At 42.1% G+C, this 19,733-nt stretch overlaps 1 protein-coding gene and 1 pseudogene across 5 annotated transcripts in view; both read right to left on the bottom strand.

Moving 5' to 3' along the window:
• The window catches only part of LAMA3 (laminin subunit alpha 3), a 254,194-nt gene extending 237,310 nt beyond the window's left edge, over positions 1-16,884 (bottom strand). For 4 of the 5 annotated variants that reach the window (XR_004620111.1, XM_034642117.1, XM_034642118.1 and 1 more), the window contains exon 1: positions 16,371-16,884. Coding sequence is in view for 4 of the 5 variants with exons in the window: in XM_034642117.1 (XP_034498008.1) it covers positions 16,371-16,649 (279 nt within the window). In the remaining variant the exon portion in view is untranslated. The remainder of the gene's footprint in view (positions 1-16,370) is intronic. The other variant, XM_034642115.1, reaches the window with a different exon arrangement.
• Positions 6,446-7,485, bottom strand: LOC100484415 (annotated as a pseudogene).
• Positions 16,885-19,733: the final 2,849 nt, after the last annotated feature.

Below are 19,733 nucleotides of genomic sequence, written 5' to 3'. Positions count from 1 at the left end.
GTTACTCACCGCGGGAATGTACTAGACGGTCATAAACTGTTCGTTAGTGAGGAGGCACAGTAATCCCACAATGGCCCTCTCCCCCGCCCCAGGGAAAAGGGGTGTGTGTGTGTGTGTGTGTGTGTGTGTGTGTGTGATTTTACCATTTTTTAAGGAGGAGGGGAAGAGCAGAGGAAGAGGGAGAATCTCAAGCAAGCTCCATGCCCAGTGAGGAGCCCATCGCAGGGCTCAATCCCACAACTCTGAGATCATGACTTGAGCCAAAATCAAGAGTTCGATGCTCAACCAATGGAGTCACCCAGGAGCCCCTGATTTCACCTTTTATGTCAGAGGCTAAACTCCCGATGTTCAAAAACAACAGGAAAGTACAGACTTACATTCCTGTCACTAAACTCATTAGAAAGCACAGTGTGACTAAATCCAGACCAGCTTTTTCTCTTCTAATGGGAATCTACTTACTCCATCCTCCAGGGCCTTCCCGAGCCCATGCCCAGCTCCTAACCTCTGACCACTCGCCTGCTCTGGCCAGGAAGCACCACTCCTGCTCAGCTCAGCTCTCCCATCTTTAGATGGTGCCTCTCGCATTTCAGAGTCTTCTCAGGTCCTGATCTTACTTGCCTACCTTCACGGCCGAATCAGAAAGCAAAGAAAAAAAACGACGGTCCTTCTCCCAGCCACAACAAGCTTCTTGCTGATTTCTTTCCATTCAGAGGAGGTTTCCCCAGAGCTACGTCTCCCTCTCCTAACCTACCCCACCCACCACATCTGGCCTCTTTATCAAGGCCTTGCTATTTCTACTTCCCCAACCACCTTGAACTAGAGTTACCATTTATTAAACACTATGTCTCAGGTGCATATGGTCTATCTTACGTAATCCTCAGAATAACCTTAGGAACTAAATGGTATTATATCCCCATTTTATGGAAGATGAAACCAAGGCTCACAGAGGTTAAATAACTCACTCAGGACCACATCCTGAGGAAGAGATGCTTTCAAAGTGAGCTCTATTAATTCCAAAGCCCATGCTCTTAATTCTGACACCATACAATCTATTTTGGGGGATTCTAGGACCAACTGGTTCCTTCTTGAAAGAACCCAAGAAGTTCCTTCTGGAAGTTTTTAAACTCACATTTTAATGGTCTCCCTACATTCCTCTTCCTTCTACTTCTCCCTCGATTCTCTTGTTCTCTGTACGTTGTGTTGATGTTTCACTGGCAATAAGGGGCCCCTCAGTACCTGTACTTACATGTAAGCGGCCAGCTCTAACACAAGTTCAGATTTGCAAAGCAGACCAGGTCACACTTACACCTGCCCACTCGATGCCCCAACCCTAAAGTACTTTCCCCTGAGAGTTTCATGCCAAAGCCTGGATTTATGAGAACACAGCTGCCCTAAGAGTGTGTTCATTCAGCCATCAACTACTGACCAGCAAAGAGCCAGATACTGCCCTTGGGGACACAGTCTGACCTTGACCTGATTCATTCCTCAAGCCAAGCTTTTCCCTTTCAATTCCCTTTCAGTTATTGATCTGCTTATGAAGTAACTATACTCTTCACGGCTTTATTTTCCCATTGTCCCATTCCCTCAACTCTTTTGTTCAAACTTTTTACATTTCACTAGTCACCTAAATTCTTTTGAGGACCAGAAAGGGTATAAATACACACAAAAATAAAATGAAGTATTTATATATTGTGGAAAGGATACAGAGGTCTCATTCAGGCATAACATTCAAAATACGCAACAACGAGGGCAGCACGGCTTTCTGAATTCCTAGAACACGCCGTGCATATTCCCAACTCACAGCCCTTGAACCTGTTGGTCCCTCGAAACGGAACACATTTTCCCACCCTCTTCATGGGGCTGATTTCTTCTCAACCCCCGGGTTTCTGTACCAATAACACCTCCTTAGAAAGGCTTCTCCATCTACCGAACTTAGAGAAGCTTCCCTTCATCAATCACTTTAACACACTCCTGCTTATTCTCTCTCAGACGGAACCACACTCTGTAATTATGTTGTATGTTTACCAATTGGTGGCAGGCCCCCCATAGAATGCACCTCCGTGCAGGTAGAGACCTTTCTTGCCTTGTTCAGATTTGTATTCCTGGCCCACAGTGTCCTCCCCCTCTGGCCCTGGCACATCCCTGTCAATAATATTTGTTCAATACAAGAGTGGATGAATATCACACACAAGGCTGGGTACACAACCCCCCCCCAGGTACCAGTTCTTGCCTTCGATGGTAAGAATCTACATTAAGAATCATCCGGGGGCGCCTGGGTGGCTCAGTCGGTGAAGCTTCCAACTCTTAATTTCGGCTCAGCTCAGGATCACAGGGTCATGATATCGAGCCCTGCCTTGGGCTCAGTGCTCAGCGGGGAGTCTGCTTGAGGATTCTCTCTCCCTCTCCCTCTGCCCCTCCCCCACCCCGCACTTGCTTTCCCTCTCTCTCTCTCTCTCCCTCTTTCTCTCTCTCAAATAAATAAATAAATCTTTAAAAAAATATATCATCCACAAAAATTCTACCAGCTCCGGCTGAGATGATCAGTGAGGACAACAAGCCAAAATCGGAAAGTAACAATCAAGACTTCATTCATTCACTGCAACAGTGAAGGCAGGAGGCAAAGGTGCCAGCATCCCAGGGTTCCATTTTTCCCCACAGAACAGCACCAGGCAGGGGTCAGATGACAGGAGAAGTTTCTCACTGCCAAGGAGCCCCAAACGAAAGACTCCTGCCTTTTTATGAGCCCAGAGGATTGAGGGTAAGGAGAAGGGGAGAGCAGGAGTAGAAAAATACCCAGTCAGCATGGGGAAACGTGCCTCAGCCACGGCAGCCCATACAAAGTCTCAGGGGCGGCATGGGGAACTATCGGGAACCTCCACTGGAGGCCCCTGACCCAGGCTTCTGGGCTGGGAATGCAGAGACAACTATGAGCAGGGCCGGGGGCGGGGGGCTGAACCCTTGGTTTCAACTCCCCGCAATGCACTCACTGTGTACAGGTCTGGTGTGGGGAGAGCAGTGTCCGCCATGAGGCCTGCCAGTCAAAGCCACCTAATTGTCTACGGATGGGCCTAAAAGATGACACAGAGGATTTTGACCTTACGAAGGACTCTCATCCCCTCTCCTTTAAAAATCCTTTCATTGGTGCAGTATGCTCTGCACAGGCAGTTCTTCCCCATAGCTGATCCCAATCCTTTGTGCTGCAACATTACATAGCCCCTTCGATTTGGTCTTTAGTGAAGATGGAGAACCACTGGTTACAAACGTCTCTGTCATGATTCTGAAGGCCCCCAGCCTCATCTTCCTTGTGGCTAGTCTAGCAGTTCTACTGTGACTTCTTTCAGCTCCAGTCTTCCTAAGCCAGAGGGACAATTGCTGTACGTAATCGCCAGAGAAAACAACTCCCAGAATTGAGGCAAGCAAGCGATCAAAGAAAATTGAGGCTGCAGGTAACACCAAGTATATGAGAGGTACCAAGAGCTACCTGGTGCTCAGAGACAGAGAACGAAGATTTTATTACTATTAGAAAGAGTGACTCCAACAGCTAATATTTTTACTCAGAAAAAAAGTCTACTAAGTTGACCTAAAAGATAATGAAATAAAACAAAAGAAAAAAAAAAACTAGTTTATGGCAATCTTACTAAGAGATTTTCCTAATGAGGTCTCCCACCATTTTCTGAGAATTTTTCTGGTTCATTAAAAATATTCAAGATCACATTAAAGGTACATTAAGTGATCAGCTGTCACCGTGAAACAGGAAAGCCACCTGGAAACAGAGAAGACAATAGGAAAATTTGAAAGTCTGAAATTTTTGTTCTCTTCAAATCACTATGCAAACTACCTTGCATAGAATCTTTGCCACCAATGTCTTCTGTGCACACAAATCCTCAGCAATATTTAGTCTCTCCAGAGCCAATCCCAGGACATAGGGAATTGGGCCTTTCATTTCACAATCCCACCACACCCTTCCCCTAACGCAGCTCCTGAGCCCTCACTAGTGGTGAAGGAATCATCCAACCCCTGGGCTCTGCAAAAGGGACCCAAGGCTCACAGTATGCATGTACCCATCGTCCCTAAACTCACACAGTCTCACCTGCATTAGTCAATCCTTACTTTATGCCCTTCTGATATGGTCTTCATATTTAAAGATACCTCAAGGTGGGTGATCCCTATATATTTGTTCAGCCAGGAGCAATCCTCATTCTATTTAGAGACTACACTTTGAGTTGCCAGATTACAAAGTCTCAAGAGCAGAGAGTTTAGAACGACCCAGGGAGCCTCCTGCGGTGCCCTTTATCCTCACTCTTCCAACACACAGATAACTCACACACTGAATAGTTGGTAAGTACTGCGGACCAAGAGACTGGTTATCCGATTTAAAGTTAAAGTTACTGCACTGGATTGCATATATGTGTGTCCCCCCTCCCCCACAGTTCCATATGTTAAGTCCTAACCCCTAAGATGATGCTATGAGGGTGAGTTGAATGGGTCGAGTGCCCTTATAAGAGAGGCCGCCGACAGAACCCTCACCTCCCCCACCACGTGAAGACACAGAGGCAAATACGCAGACTGGAAGTGGGTCTTCACCAGACACTGAACCTGCCCACACTTGACCTTGGATTTCCCAGCCTCCAGAACTGTGAGAAATAAACTTCTGTTGTTTATAAGTTACCCAATCTATAGTATTTTGTTATGGCAGCCCAAATACATGAACAGTTACTGTATTAGTCTCCCAGGGCTGCCAGAGCAAAGCACCAAAAACTGAGCGGCTGAGAACAACAGAAACATCTTGTCTCAGTTCTGGAAGCTAGAAGTCTGAAATCGAGGTGTTGGTAGGGCCCCGCCTCCTCTGAAATCTGTAAAGGAAGGATCCTTTCTTGCCTCTTGTAGCTCCTTGGGCTTAGCTGCTCTGTCAGGCATCTCTACTTTGAAATTCAACACATCAGGGCCACACCTGCCTTCCAAAGACAGGTTGTTGAAATTCAGGTATTTTTTTTTTTTTGTCAAGCAGCACTTCTATCCAGGTGTTGCTCCAATAGGAAAATTCTGTGATGGTGTTGCCCTTTGGAAGTTTCTTCAAAAAGCATCTACGGAGGGTCTATGACGCGGCCACAGGGAAGACGGACATGAGCAGGAAAATGTGGCCCCATCCTCAGAGAGCTCCAGATCTGGCTAATAAGGACACCAGACATGAACAGAGAATGGTTCAAAGGTAATGGATGGCATTAGCAAGATGGTGCCCTGTTTGGCTGCCACTCTGAGGGAGGAGTAGCCGGCTCGGCAGTGGCCACATAGTAGACTGGGTACGAGCATGAACTCGGCAGCCAGAGTCCCCCCAGCTGTACCATGTACTGCCTTTCTGATCTTAACAAATCACTTAACCTCTCTGTGCTTCAGTTCCCTCGTCTGTAAAATGAGCTCGCTAACAACACGCCCTTCACAAATGGCAGTGAGGATGAAGAGGTCGGTACACGTAAGGAGCTCTAGAACAGGGCCAAGCATCAGTAAGTGTTACGTAAGTGTGTGTTCAGTTAATACCTTGCACTGAACAGGGGAGTAAGTCCCCTGATGCCTAGGCTGTTCTCCCTGCTCACCCTTCTGCCTCTTCATTTGGTATCGTTTCTGTGCACAGCATATGCAGTATAGGGTGTAACTTGAAAGTAGTGGAGAATTCTTGTTCCCACTTCTCACAGTTAATCTATGCATAAGTAATCTCGTTAAAACCCATATTTCTCTTTAGCTAATGTTCATTAATTAATTTCACATGTATTTCCTGAGCATCTAGGATGGAAAAACCACTAAGAAAATACAATATGTTTATGACAATGAAAGAAATGGCAGGACACATGAGATTCAATGAATTGGCTTTCCCCAGGGTATTTTCCACACTGTTGGCATGAGGGATCTAATCAAGGCCCTGCTAGCTCATGCAAAAAGCTCTTTTTTTTTAATGAAGCAGATAAAAGGCTTACTGCCTCTGAGCAGATACAGCCTTCCTCAGGCTGGATTTCAGCCCCCACATGTCCCTTGGCCAGGAGCCCATGTATACAGTCAATTCCATTGGCTAAGACCACTGAGATACCATTTAATGAATCTTTTTCCTTACTAGGTAAATGGTTCCAGAACGTGGAGCAAGGGTTAATGCAGGTTTCATGAAAGCCTAAATCACAACAAGAAAAAAAATTTACAATCTGGAAGAATATATTATTGCCACCAAAATTAACCTTAACAAATGACTACCTTCCTCCAAAATGTTACCTTTTTTTTTTTTTGGAATGCTAAAAAGTTGTTTAATGTCTGATAGACAAATTCAAGTTCATAAAGAATTTCCTTGAATTTAATAAAGATGCTAAAAATGTTCTTTGCATTTTTTAAATATTTAGTTTCTTTTTTTCAAAGTTCTGTACATAACAATAAATATGTAGAAATAACTCCATCATCTCTCTGCATCAGAAATCCTCACTGGTGGGCTCACCATTTATAAGAAAGACATCCTTCAGCACAACCTGTCACAGAGACTGCTGCATCAGCAGGGACTTCTAACTTGAAGAACCATTACTAGATCTCTTTTATCAAGACTGTTAATCACCCAGGGGCTTTATCTACTAACTAGCAATTACCTATGAGCTCAATGAACGCAGTCACTGGCTTTAGTGCTCCTACTGCTGGTGGTGATGTCTATGTCCTATGCTGACATCAACCATTACAGGTGCAGGTGTAGTAAAGAACAGAAATAACTCCCCCCCCATGGCTAGTCGCTGTGAAAAACATGCATAAAGCAACTGAATTGAGGGTTAAGGGTTCGTCTTGCTAATATCAAAAGCGACACTAACAAGATTCTCAGCCTCATCTACCAGATGATGGGCCTCCGCCCAGGTCTCCAGGAGCAGGCTTCACTTCCTTCACCAGGCAAAGGGTTGTAATCACCTCCCTGCAAAGGCTTTCTGTCAGATTTTCATTTCAGGATGACCGATGAAATAGAAAGCCCAGCGCTTTCATCTTCTGGGGGCTTTCTTACATTTCCTTTGTACCTTTTTCCTTCTTGCACACTGTCTCACATTTCAATGTTCTGTCTCCTTTTTTTGTTCTTCTAGCTGTCTTAGTTTTTCCTTATACTTTTTACCCTGTGCATTTAATTCCTCTTGCATTTTCAAACAAGCAGCTGCTCAAGCCTCTTGTCCTTTAACGACAACATCAGGTTCCACAGCAGTCCAGTTGCCTCTGCCTCGAGGCCTTCAGCTGGGTGGAAAGTTTCTGAAACACCGCAGAGAGAAGGATGCAGCTGAACACCTTCAGCAGGTGATGTACCAGCCATAGGGACTAGGCAGGGACTCGCCGTGACGTGCAGGAAGTGCAGCCCCTCTGTCTCCAAGGCTGGCTGCTTGCACAGCTGCTCCTTGTCCAATTCCATGGCTGCCCACCCCCCAAAATATTTCCTTAATTGCTATAAAAATGTGTCCCTGTGTAAACAAATAATATCTAAACTTGTTATTAACACAGTATCAAAACAATTTAACATTGTTATTCTATAAAAGTCACTTTGCCTGTGATTATTTAGCATGCCGAAATGTTCAATATATAATACACTGTACGTTATCGAAATAATTTTTTAGGGGTGCCTGGATGGTTCACTTAGTTAAGTGTCCGACTTTTGATTTTGGCTCAGGTCATGATCTCAGGGTTGTGAGATAAAGCCCCATGTAGGGCTCCGTGCTCAGTGTGGAGTCTGCTTGGGATTCTCTCTCCCTCTCTCTTTGCCCCTCCCCCTACTCAGTCTCTCACTCCCTCTCTCTAAATAAATAAGATCTTTAAAAAAAAAACAATTTTTTACTCAAAATTTTAAATGACTTATGAAAAATAATTGTTGTAGCTCCTAACAATTTTTTCATGCCATGAAAACACATTTACTGAGCCCTGTGTGCCACAATATATGCTGAGTGCTTTTTATCCTCCCAATAAATGTATGAGATAGACACTATTATTAATTCTGTTTTATATATGGGGAAACGGAGGTTATGCAATTTTCCAAGGTCAAAGAGCTATAGAGTTAGAATTCCAACTCAGCTCTACATTATTATAGAGCCAGTGTTATTCATCTCTAAGTGAGAGTGATTTGATGATATATACAATGAGATGATACTCTATTTTCCCTCATAGGAATTTCCCTGGTCTTTTAAGAAAATTAGGCCATAAAAACACTAGTCATCTACAGAAAGATCGTGTCTGGATTATTTTTGCATCCTCAGCATCAAGCATGATGCCTGGCATGTAAGACCCCTTAATAAATGCTTGTGAATGAACGAATGAGTTAAAAAAAAAAAAAAGAAAGAAAGAAAGGCATACAGATTGGAAAGGAAAAAATGAAACACATGTAATTCTGTATGTAGAACATACTGAAGAGTCTACAAAAAAACTACAGCAAGGTCATAGGATAAAAGATTCATATGCAAAAATCAATTGCATTTCCAGTATAGATGTGTGTGCATATAGAAATTAGTAGATATGCATATATTTCTTAGTTCTGTCCACTTAGAGGGTCTAAAAGCAATGATACACTATTAACAATGAGCATTTCTAAAAGCAATGATACACTAGTAACAATGAGCATTTACTAAATGGTACTTCACACCCAGATCTTGGTTTCTAAACACCCACACCCATAATAGGCAAACAAACAATGCTCTTTGAAAAACCAGTTGGTTCCAAGGCAGGAGCAAAAAAAAAAAATTTAAAAATGGCCCTGGAACATGTTGTGGTACCAGAAAGCAAGGAAGCACCGAAAAAGAAGATGTAAGGATGTCACCAAAGATGGCAGAGGAGAGAGCTTCAAGGAATATGTTCCTCCACTAAAGCAACAATTAATCTCACCAAAAAAAAAAAAAAACCTGCCAAAATGAACATTTTCAGAACTCTGGAATCTATTCAAAAACCTACAACAAGTTATAACCAGTGGGCTTAAAGATAAATTGATTGAAAATATCTAGCCTGAGAAAAAGAAAGAAAAAAGAATGAACAAAAATAAACAAAGCTCAAAGCACCTGTAGGACCTTGACCTATGGACCCATATACACATTATGGGAGTTCCAGCAGAAGAGCAAAAAAGAGGCAGAAAGGATATTGGAAAAAATAATGGTTGAAACTTCCCAAATTTGATTAAATACATGAATCTACACATCCAAGAAACTAAACAAACTCCAAACAAGACAAACTCAAATCCACACCAAGACACATTATAATCAAACTGTCAAAAGACAAAGAGAAAATCTTGAAAACAGCAAAAGAGAAGCAATTTATCCCCATACAGGGGATCCTCAATAAGATTAACAGCCTATTTTTCATCAGAAACCATGGAAGCCAGAAGGCATTGAGATGATATATACAGGAAATATACAGGAAAAAACTGTCAGTCAAGAATTCCATACCTGGTAAAATTATCCTTCAAAAATGAGGGAGAAATTAGGACATTCCCAAATAAACAAAAGCTGAAGGAGTTTGTTGCTAGTAGGACTGCCCTGTTGAAGGCCGAAAGGCTAGAGGTACTAAAGGAGTCCTTCAGCTGAGATGAAAGGACACTAGACAATAACTCAAAGCCATACAAAGAAATAAAAAACACCAGTACAGTTAACTACATAGATAAATATAAAAGCCAGCATTACTGGATTTTTGGTTTGTCCCATATGATTTACAAAACAAATGCATAGAACAATAATTACTTTATATCAATGGGTAACAATGTGTAAAGATCAATTTGTGAAAATAACATCTTAAAGAGCGGGGACAGACCTGTATAGAAGCAGAGATTTAGATGTTACTAAAGCTAAGCTGACATCAACTTAAACTGGACTGTTATAAATTTAGGATGTTAATTGTAATCCCCAGAGTAACCACTGTGAAAATAATTTTAAAATATACAGAAAAGGGGGCGCCTGGGTGGCACAGCGGTTAAGCGTCTGCCTTCGGCTCAGGGCGTGATCCCAGCGTTGTAGGATCGAGCCCCACATCAGGCTCCTCTGCTATGAGCCTGCTTCTTCCTCTCCCACTCCCCCTGCTTGTGTTCCCTCTCTCGCTGGCTGTCTCTATTTCTGTCAAATAAATAAATAAAATCTTTAAAAAAAATAAAAATAAAAAAAATAAAATAAAATATACAGAAAAGAAGGTGAGGAGGAAACAAAAATGGTTGGTTCGTTAGAAAAAGAAATTAAACACAAAAGAAGGTAGTAACAGAGGAATTGAGGAACCACAAAATATAAGACATATAGAAAACAAATGGCAAAATGGCAGAAGTAAGGCCTTCTTTATCAGCAATCACTTTAAATGTAAATGGATTTGACCCAATAATGAAAAGGCAAAGATCTGCAGAATGGATTAAAAAAAAAAAAAAGCAACCATGATACCAATCTATAAGAGATTCACTTTAGATCCAAAGACACAAATAAATTGAAAGTGAAAGGATAGATAAAGGTATTCTATGCAAATAGTAATCCAAAGAGAGCTGGGGTGGTTAGACTAATATCAGACAAAATAAACTTTAAGTCAAAAAAAATTGTTACAAAAGATAAAGACACATGTTACACATTAAAAAAAGGGCCAATCCTTCAAGAAGATATAACAATGTAAATATATCTATACCAAACAGAAAAGCTTCAAATACACATAAAGCAAAATTTGACAGAACTGAAGGGAAAAATAGTTCTGTAACATTAGTTGGAGACATCAGTACTCCATTTCAATAATTGGTAGTTTCTCAAAATCTTAAACATAAATTTACTATGTGATCCAGCAATTCCACTCCTAGGAATCAACCCAAGAAAACTGAAAACATATGTCCGCACAAAGATTTGTTTGTGAATGTTCATAGCAGCATTACTTACAGTAGCCAAAACCTAAAAACACTCCAAATGTCCATGATTTGGATAAAGAAAATGAGGTATAGCTATAAAACAGCATACTAGTTTCTGCAATCAAAAGAAGCAAACTACTAAATCATACAACAATATTAAAGAACTTCAAAATCATTATGCCAAGTGAAAGAAGTCAGACACAAAAAGGGCACTCAGGTGGCCCAGTCAGTTAAGCGTCAGACTCTTGATTTCCACTCAGGACTTGGTCTCAGGGTCATGAGCTTGAGCCCCGTGTCCAATTTCTCACTGGGTGTAGAGTCTGCCTGAGATTCTCGCTCTCCCTCTCCCTCGGCCCCTACCACCCCCTCCCCATCTTAAAAAAAAAGTTAGACACAAAAGCCCATATGTTGTATAATTTCATTTATATGAAATTTACAGAAATGAGAAATTTTTAGAGAAAGAAATCATAGTAGTGGAAATAGATGCAGAAATTGAGTGTGTAGACACAAGAGAACATTTGGAGCTGGTGGAAATGTTCTAAAACTGGATTCTAGTGATAGTTGCACAACTCTATGAATTTATTTAAAAATATTTAATTCACACCTACAATGGATGCATGTTATAGTATTTAAATCAGGCCTCAATAAAACTGTTAAAAATGACTCACATACTTCAATCTAGTTTTGGTAAAAAAATATGAAGAAAATGTGTGGTTTTCACGTTCATATACGCACAAAAGATGTAAAATGCACACAGCTAGCTTTCCGTAATGGGCTGAGTACGGTTGTCTCATAAGTGAGGGGTCGAAATTAATAACCTTTCGTCCTTCTCTTTCCCTATGACTATATACTTCTTCTTCTCAGATTAAATGATCCGCATTCTTAACGGCATGAGTAATTCAGAGCATGAGGTAAAACCCCGCAGTTCAAGGACTGAACATTCCCACTTCCAACTATTCACCTTCCACAACCCTGAAGATCCATGAGCTGCAGTAATCTGCGATTTGTTGAAGCAAAAATTTAAGTTGCTGACATTCTTGCGTGTGGACCCATGTTCCTTTGCTGGTGAGGGAACATGGCTCTCCAAAGGAAAACATTTATGTTTGTTTTCTTCAAATGATTTGCACATAAGCTTTCATTGCTAAACTTTGGTTAATGTTCACCCAGAACTATTAGGAACATCGTTTTTTAAAAAGATCATTCGTCTTTAAATTGCTGACTGCGGTCATTTGTCTGAAGTCTCAAAATAACTCTTATCGCTAAGAATTGTTACAAATATATCAATGGAATAGTAAATGTCTTTGATTTCTCAGTCCTTGCTCAAGACTTTCCTATCAGTTTCACAAAGGAAAAGTCCCTCGTTGACGCTAACAAATGGTTTCTCTTTCACAATGGTTCTATAAACAGCCTTAGTGAAATTGAGTTTCCTGTTTATGGCCATTAGTCCAAGTTACACAAACACACAACCTAGACTGGTTTGTGGCGAGCATTCCTGCTCTTGGCTGTAATTCACACGTGCGCACTTCTCTACCACTGTCATTCAGGCTAGACACACGTTCCTGTGCATCAATTATACTGTAATGAAGGAATATAATATAAGATGTGCTGAACTGTCAATGTACAAAATCAACGTTGTATGTTTGGTAAATATACTCATTTCATTCCTTGTGAGTGTAGTGTTTGTGCCAAGCTAAACCAAACACAAGGTTATATTTCCAAGACAACCTTCCTCTTACATTTTACCATCATCTCTATCAGATGTCAGTAAATAATAATGTTTTTGATTCCACAGGTAAGGAAGCATTTAAAATTGAAGCATAGAGTGTGACAGATTTCAGTGGTAGTTAACTTCTGAGCAGAATAGAATTAATTTGTGCATTTTTTTGGTCTATTCTTTACATTAACTTCTTTACATTCTTGAGCTGTGTCTTCATTCCACCATCTTTTCCTTCAATATTTAGCACATACAATGGTCCAGCCTTTGCGCTGAGCACAGGACACAGCTGTGAATCAGACAGACAAAATCCCTGAACCAAAGAGCTCTCAAACACTGAAAACTTAATGTCTGAGCAGTAACACGTTTATAAAAAATCTTATTTAATGAATTTTAAGTCCAGAGAAACCACAGTGAACATTTTTCACACAATAAACAAAATTCAGACTTTTAAAATGCCCTACCTGTTGACGCATGCTACCATTCAAGAACCAACATTATTATTATAGGTCAGGACCATAAGTCCAGGCTTTATTCTAAGATGCGGCTTTTATTCATTTTTTTACATTTTTTTCAAAATCCTTCTGGCCTGAAATTCTAAATCCTGGCTGGCCCTAAAGATTTATTTTTAGAATGCTCAAAGAAACAGAACTATTTTAATTAACTCTTCTCCATTTCCCATCTTGAGCATAAACAGATTCAAGATCATCATTGCTCGGGTACAAGCAATTGCTCAATCATAATCTTCCACCCTTCTTCCATCACCCCTCAGTTTCCTGAAAGGCGGGTCTACACCAGCAGCTGCCAACATTGGGCTAGAGTGAGCATCTAAAAGCCCAGCTTCTAGAACTCCCCTTCCCGGGTCTTGTCTCCAACACACTTCTGTCCTCATTAGGTAAAAGCCTCTCACATCAGCAATCAGTAATCTTCTCAAGCCCTCAGCTGTAAAAGCAGAAAGCACTACTCAGCAGAGCTCTTTTTCACCTCTTATTTTTAGGGAAGAATAAGGTATAACACCAGATGGCATTCTTTTTCCACAGGCTATAGCTTGGCCTAGAAATGCAGTCTGCTGAATGACCTCAGAAAAGCCACTTCCTACTCTACTAGGACTGTGAACCAAGGTTTAGGGACCTATCCTGGAAACTCAATCAGAACAGAAAATAAGACCTTTCTGGACCTCCAAGACAGTAGTATCAACCTATGAGAACACACACACACACACACACACACACACACACACACACACACAAAATGCCAGGTGAGGAGAATGAAGGTCGGCCCATTCCTGGGCAAATCTAGGGGAGAGGAGACAGTTGAAAATTTCTTTCCCCTGCATTTACTCTTCCCAAAGTCAGAACAGCTGTCTCCAAAGTTGGATGTGCCAGGCAATCCAATGGGGTGCCAGAAGGGAATATCAAAACATGTTTATTTTACTGAAAAATGAAGAAATTCAGTTTGACTAATATTTAATGTGCAGACTGCTTAGGGCCTTTACCCTGTTCATAAGTCAGCTGGTCACAGTGGTCCTGTCTGCCCAAGGGAAGAGGAAGGGTTCCACCAGGCTCTCATCCGACCATGACACAACAAAGCTTACGTGGGCCTGGTTATGTGGACATGCGGATTCTATTCTCCTAGATAGCCGAACAATTCCAACCTTGTACTAAAATGAGGAGTGACAAAGAAATTCTTTTGATGACAGATTCACTGCTTATCTCATGGTAAAGTACTTAAAAGATTTTGAAATTTAAAGATAAGTCACACTCATTTTTTTCACAAAAATTCCAAATTTGCTTTTTCCGGGATGACAAGTAGTTTCCAGTAATACGTTCCCTGATAAATATTTACAAAAAATAGGGGTCCCTACCAAAGGTGTTGTTTCAAGAACGTGTGAAAAAGTAAGTACTATTCTAAGAAATGTACACTTTGAAAAGAGTGTTTTGGAAAATAAATGTTTGGAAATGTTTCATTTTTTTGTGGCTGAAAAGATGGAACTGGGTTACTCTAAAAGTTCTCCTATTTGACATTTTAAAAACAGGAACACAGAATTTTGTAATATATTTTAATATTTTCCCAAAAAACTACTTGCAGTGAGTTTTTAATCTATTTTTAAAAACCATTAAAACATAATACCTTCCTATCAGGAAGTACTGAATGCCACCTGAAAAGCAAACATTGACCGGCCAAGTGTCTACTTTAAAAAATTTTTAGAATAATTGAAGAATGGGGCAGAAATACGAGTACCATGATTTAGTGAATTCAGACAGTATCAGACCTCTGCAGTTACACTGAATTCCATGCTCCAAAAGGCCCCTCACTTAATTTGATGCTCTGCTATCACCATCTTGAAATTCACCATCTTTGAACAAGGTGCTTACATTTTCATTTTGCACTGGGCTCTGTGAATTATGTAGCCAGTTCTGGAGCTCAGTGGTCAATGCAGTGGTCCTTCTCCTTGAATCTACATATTTTAAAGGTATCTTTTCAGCTATGACAACTACTAATTTCAACTATTAATGTAAAGCCAACCTTGAATTGCTGGATCATAGGTGCTAAACTAAACTTGTCAAAAATAATGATATACCTAATTGCATGTGTGTATTTATAAATAGTTATACACAATCAGAAATATTTAGAGAAAGCAAAATTATTTGGCGTTGTTAATAAAGAAAATTAAAAGTATTTTCATCACTGTTATTTTCTTTTTATTTCTATTCTTGCCTGTTTTCTAGTACACACAATATATTAACAAAGCGATACTTGCATATAATTCATAAATAAGTAAGCACATGTTGGCATTGCATGTTCAACAATTTGTCATTTATGGAACTGCACAAACAAGAGTTTCTAAAACCCTGACCTAGATTCTCAATGACAATCTTTTGCTTCTGGAGCCCAAGCTCCAAAATTACTCTCCCTCCCGGCAGCACTTTCCCATTCTTCAGCAATATTTTCCAGTAGAACGAGGGAGGTAATTATGAATTACGGCTCAGTGTAAAGAGGATTTCAAGTCAGGACTTGGGTTCAAATTCCGCTGCTCTAGGTTAAGACTCAGGCACGTTTCTTAACCTGCTCACCCGCTCCGGTTCCCAGCGCGGTTGTGAGGGGCGTTGTGTAAAGACCTGGCACACTTGCAGATGCTGATTAAGCACCAGCAACATGATCATTTACGCCAGGTGTTCGTGGGCTGAATCTCACGGACCCTGAGCGCCGCGCGTCCATCTCTGCCCATTTCAAGTCTCACTCATCCCTGTGGCCCTGAACGGTGGCACTTCGGGCAGTGCGGTGAGGTGCATCTTTTCCGTGACATCGGAGTGATGCTACCAACATAACCTAAAAGTTCTCTCCAAACACTCCACGGAAACCCACTGCTACCAACTTCCCCGAATAAGGTCGGGGAGACAGAATGGCCTGGAAGGAGGCGCGCCAGTGAAGCCTAGGGGCACTCATGGCCTGGCCGGGCGCTACCTGAGTGACGGAGGCAGGATGGGGCGGCGGTTGCATGCACCCCGGAGCGCACCTTGGGACTTTCCTCTGCGCCGCAAACTTAACCTCAGCCTTCACTTAGCTCGCGTGCTCTACTGGTCCGGGCCTCGGGCGGCGAACTGGCAAGGGTGGAGCTCCCTCAGGATCGCTCCTGGGCACCGAGCCCACCTCCCTGGGTCGCCGGCCCGCGCGGGGCCTGGGGGAGCCCTTCCCTGTCGCCTGGGATCGCTAGCGCGCGCGGGGAAAGGGCCCCTCCTTCTGCTCCGGGTCGCTGGCCAGCGCGCGGAGGGGGCCCGCCCCTCGCCCCCCCCCCCTCGCTGGCTCCCGGGACCTTACCTGGATGGTGTGGCCGCCGCCCGGGGCGGTGGGCCCCCCCACCAACTTGCAGTAGAGCTCGGGCCGAGGCCGAGCGCCGCCGGGCTCCCGCTCTCCGCAGGTGGCGGTGGCCCAAATCCTCGCCGCCTCGGCCAGGTTGAAGTAGGGCGGGTGCAGGCTGAGCCGGGCCGCGGGCCGGGGTTCGCGAGAGGGGCTCACGGCGGGCGGCGGCGGCAGCAGCAGCAGCAGCAGCAGGACTGGCCTCGGTGCGCAGCCTGGAGCCCGCACGGCCGCCGCCATCCTGCAGCGCAGGATCCTCCCGGGAGGAGAGAGCTCAGCCCCGGGTGTGGGCGGCGGCGGATCCGCGCCCGCCGCCCCGCGCGCCTGGAGCCTGCGGCGTGCAGGCGGCGTCTCTGGTGTGGAACCTGCGGCGGCTGGAGCCGGCACCCAACCGAGCAGGAACTGACAGCGCCCAGCCTCGGGCCCGCAGACCCGGTCTCTGCAGCGCGCTGCGCCCTGCAAACTTCGCGGGCGGGGAGAGCGAAAGGCGTTCCCGGGCTCTCACCCTGGCGGCTGCGGCGGGGACCGGGACCGCCCCACCTTCCCACGCCCCGCTCAGAAATCAGCTAGTTCTCCTCTCCGGCTGCTCACGGTCTCAGACCAGTCTTGAAAGCCAGCTCTGGACCTCGGACAAGGGGGAAGGCTTGGGTCAGAGACACATCAGAGCAAACTGGCACGACCTGCAGAACTTACATCAAAGACATTGTGTTTCCCGGACGTCTCAATTGTCAAAAGACAAGCCCCGTCAATTTCTCAAACACCGTGAGCCAACAATATCTGTGGCACTACAGCCACATACGGAGTCTGGGAGCGAAGGAGCTCAGGGGGATTGGGGAGTGGTGGAACAGACACATTTAAGAGACGGCCAATAGCGCAGGTCGCAGTTTGCCAAGCTGCGAAGACACTTTGGAGGAAAGTCTTTAGATGCCCAATCTGCTAAATTATACAGATAAACTGAGAGAGTTGAGCGAATTACTGGAGCTGTCAAGCTGGCGTCAGAGCAGAGGGTACGCCCATCCTGGGGCCGAGATTTGGTCTTCCTTGCAGGATATCTCCCCCAAATCAGCCCTCTTAGGCGCTCTAAGCAATTCAGGGGGAGTTGTCCCTGCTGCCGGCCAGGACTGGGCCAGGACTGACCGAAGTGCCTCAAAGAAAGTAGGATTGGAGCTGTGAAGGAAGGAGATGGGAAAAAGAGGGAGGTCGAAAATGTTCTTGAGCAAAGATTGAGATAGCCATAAAAAATGGTACAGTTGAAAGGAGCGAGAAGTGGCCAACATGTTTATTAAGCAGTGGGATATGTGCTAGAAGGCAGTGTACCTATTTAATCTTCTGTTTGTTCTTCAAAATTAAAAGGAGGAGGAAAGGAATTTGTGACTGTAACACCAAAAGGAGAAGCTACAAAGATTAACAAGTTGACAGAGAAACTAAAAGTTTTGTACATCCAAAAGCACCATAACTAAAGAAAAATGGCAAACACGCGAGGAGAAAATGTTTACCATGAAGGACATGGGATTAATAATTTTAATATATAAATCGCTTTCACAAAACTATTAGAAAAAGTGGAATACTCAACGCTAAGAAACCTAATATAATTAACAGGGGAAAAAACTTTTCTAAGCTAATAAACATATGAAAATTTTTTTGACTTTCCTGGGAATTGAAATGCAAGCAACGCACCAATGAGACTCATCTTTCACCTATCAAACTAGGAAATATTTTTTTAAAGCAATAAAACAGAGAATTAGGGGAATCCAGTATCACAGCCTTGGTTGAAGTGAAATCCTTATAACTTTTCAGGTGGGCAATGTTTGCAGTGCTTAGCAAATGACTTCAATGTGCATGTATTTTGCCCTAACAACTCCACTTGTGGACATTTATATCCAGGAAGTAATTAAGAAAGCTTGCAAAGATTTAGTGGCAAGTATGTATCAGAGTTATTTTAGTTTTTTTTTTTTAATTTAAAAGAACCTAAATGTCTAATAGTAAAGAGCTGGTTAGGTACAATATTATAGTGGACTTTTTATTAAATATTTTTTATTAAATAAAATATAAAAGTGAAATATTACAGGGTCACTAAGATGTTATAGAACTATTTTTTCTGACGTAAAAGATGTTCACAATATTTTAACAGAAAAAAGTATACAAAATAATATTTGTACAAGAATCAATTGTATTTATATACACTGGCAAAGAACAATCCCAAAATGAAATTAAGAGCAATTCCATTTACTATAGAATCAGAAAGAATAGTATTATTAGGAATAAATTAAACAAAAGAGGTACAATGAAAACTAAAAAACATCTTTGAAAGAAATTAAAGAAGCTCTAAAGAAATGGAAAGACATCCCATGTTCAGGGATTGAGAGACAATATTGTTAAGATGGCAGTATTCTCTAAAGCAGTCCATAGATTCAACACAATCTCTACCAAAATCCTAGGTGATATTTTTGCAGACATTGACAAGGTGATCTTAAAATTTATGTGGAAATATGAAGAAACCAGAACAGCCAAACAATCCTGAGAAAGATGAAAGAAATTGGAGGATTCACACTTTCCCCATTTCAAAACTTAACACAAACCTACAGTAGTCAAGAGAGTGTGGTACTGGCATAAGGACAAACATATAGATCAATGGAATAGAAGTGGGAGTCCAGAAATAAACCTTTACATTTATGATCACTCAATTTCCACCATTTTTAACGGTGCCAAGAACATTCAATGGGGAAAGAGTAATCTTTTCAATAAATGGTGCTGGGACAGCTGGCTATCCACATGCAAATAAATCAAGTTGGATCCCTACCTCACACCACATACAAAAAAAAAAATGAACTCAAAATGGATCAAAGACCTAAGTGTAAGAGCTAACACTATAAAACTCTTAGACAAAAACATAAGAATAAATCTTTGTGGTTTTGGACTAGATAATGCTTTCTTAGATGTGAAATCAAAAGCACATGCAACAAAAGAAAAAATTAATCAAACATCATTAAATTTTAAAACTTTTGTACTTCAAAGGACACCATCAAAAAAGTGTAAAGACAACCCAAAGATGGAAGAAAACATTTGCAAATCATGTATCTGATAAGAAAGTCATATCCAGAATAAAGTACTCTACTACTCAGCCATTAAAAAAAAAATTAGATGACTGAAAAAATTTTTCAAATAGACATTTCTTCAAATAAGATATAAAAATTGACCAATAAACACATGGAAAGATGCTCAAAATTATTAGTCATCAAAGAAATGCAAATCAAAACCACAATGAGGTACCACTTCACATCCACTAGGATGGCTATAATCAAAAAGACAGATAATAACAAGTGT

This window comes from Ailuropoda melanoleuca, chromosome 14 (assembly GCF_002007445.2).
Source record: "Ailuropoda melanoleuca isolate Jingjing chromosome 14, ASM200744v2, whole genome shotgun sequence".
Lineage (NCBI taxonomy): Eukaryota > Metazoa > Chordata > Mammalia > Carnivora > Ursidae > Ailuropoda > Ailuropoda melanoleuca.
This window is presented reverse-complemented; position numbering and strand designations above follow the sequence as displayed.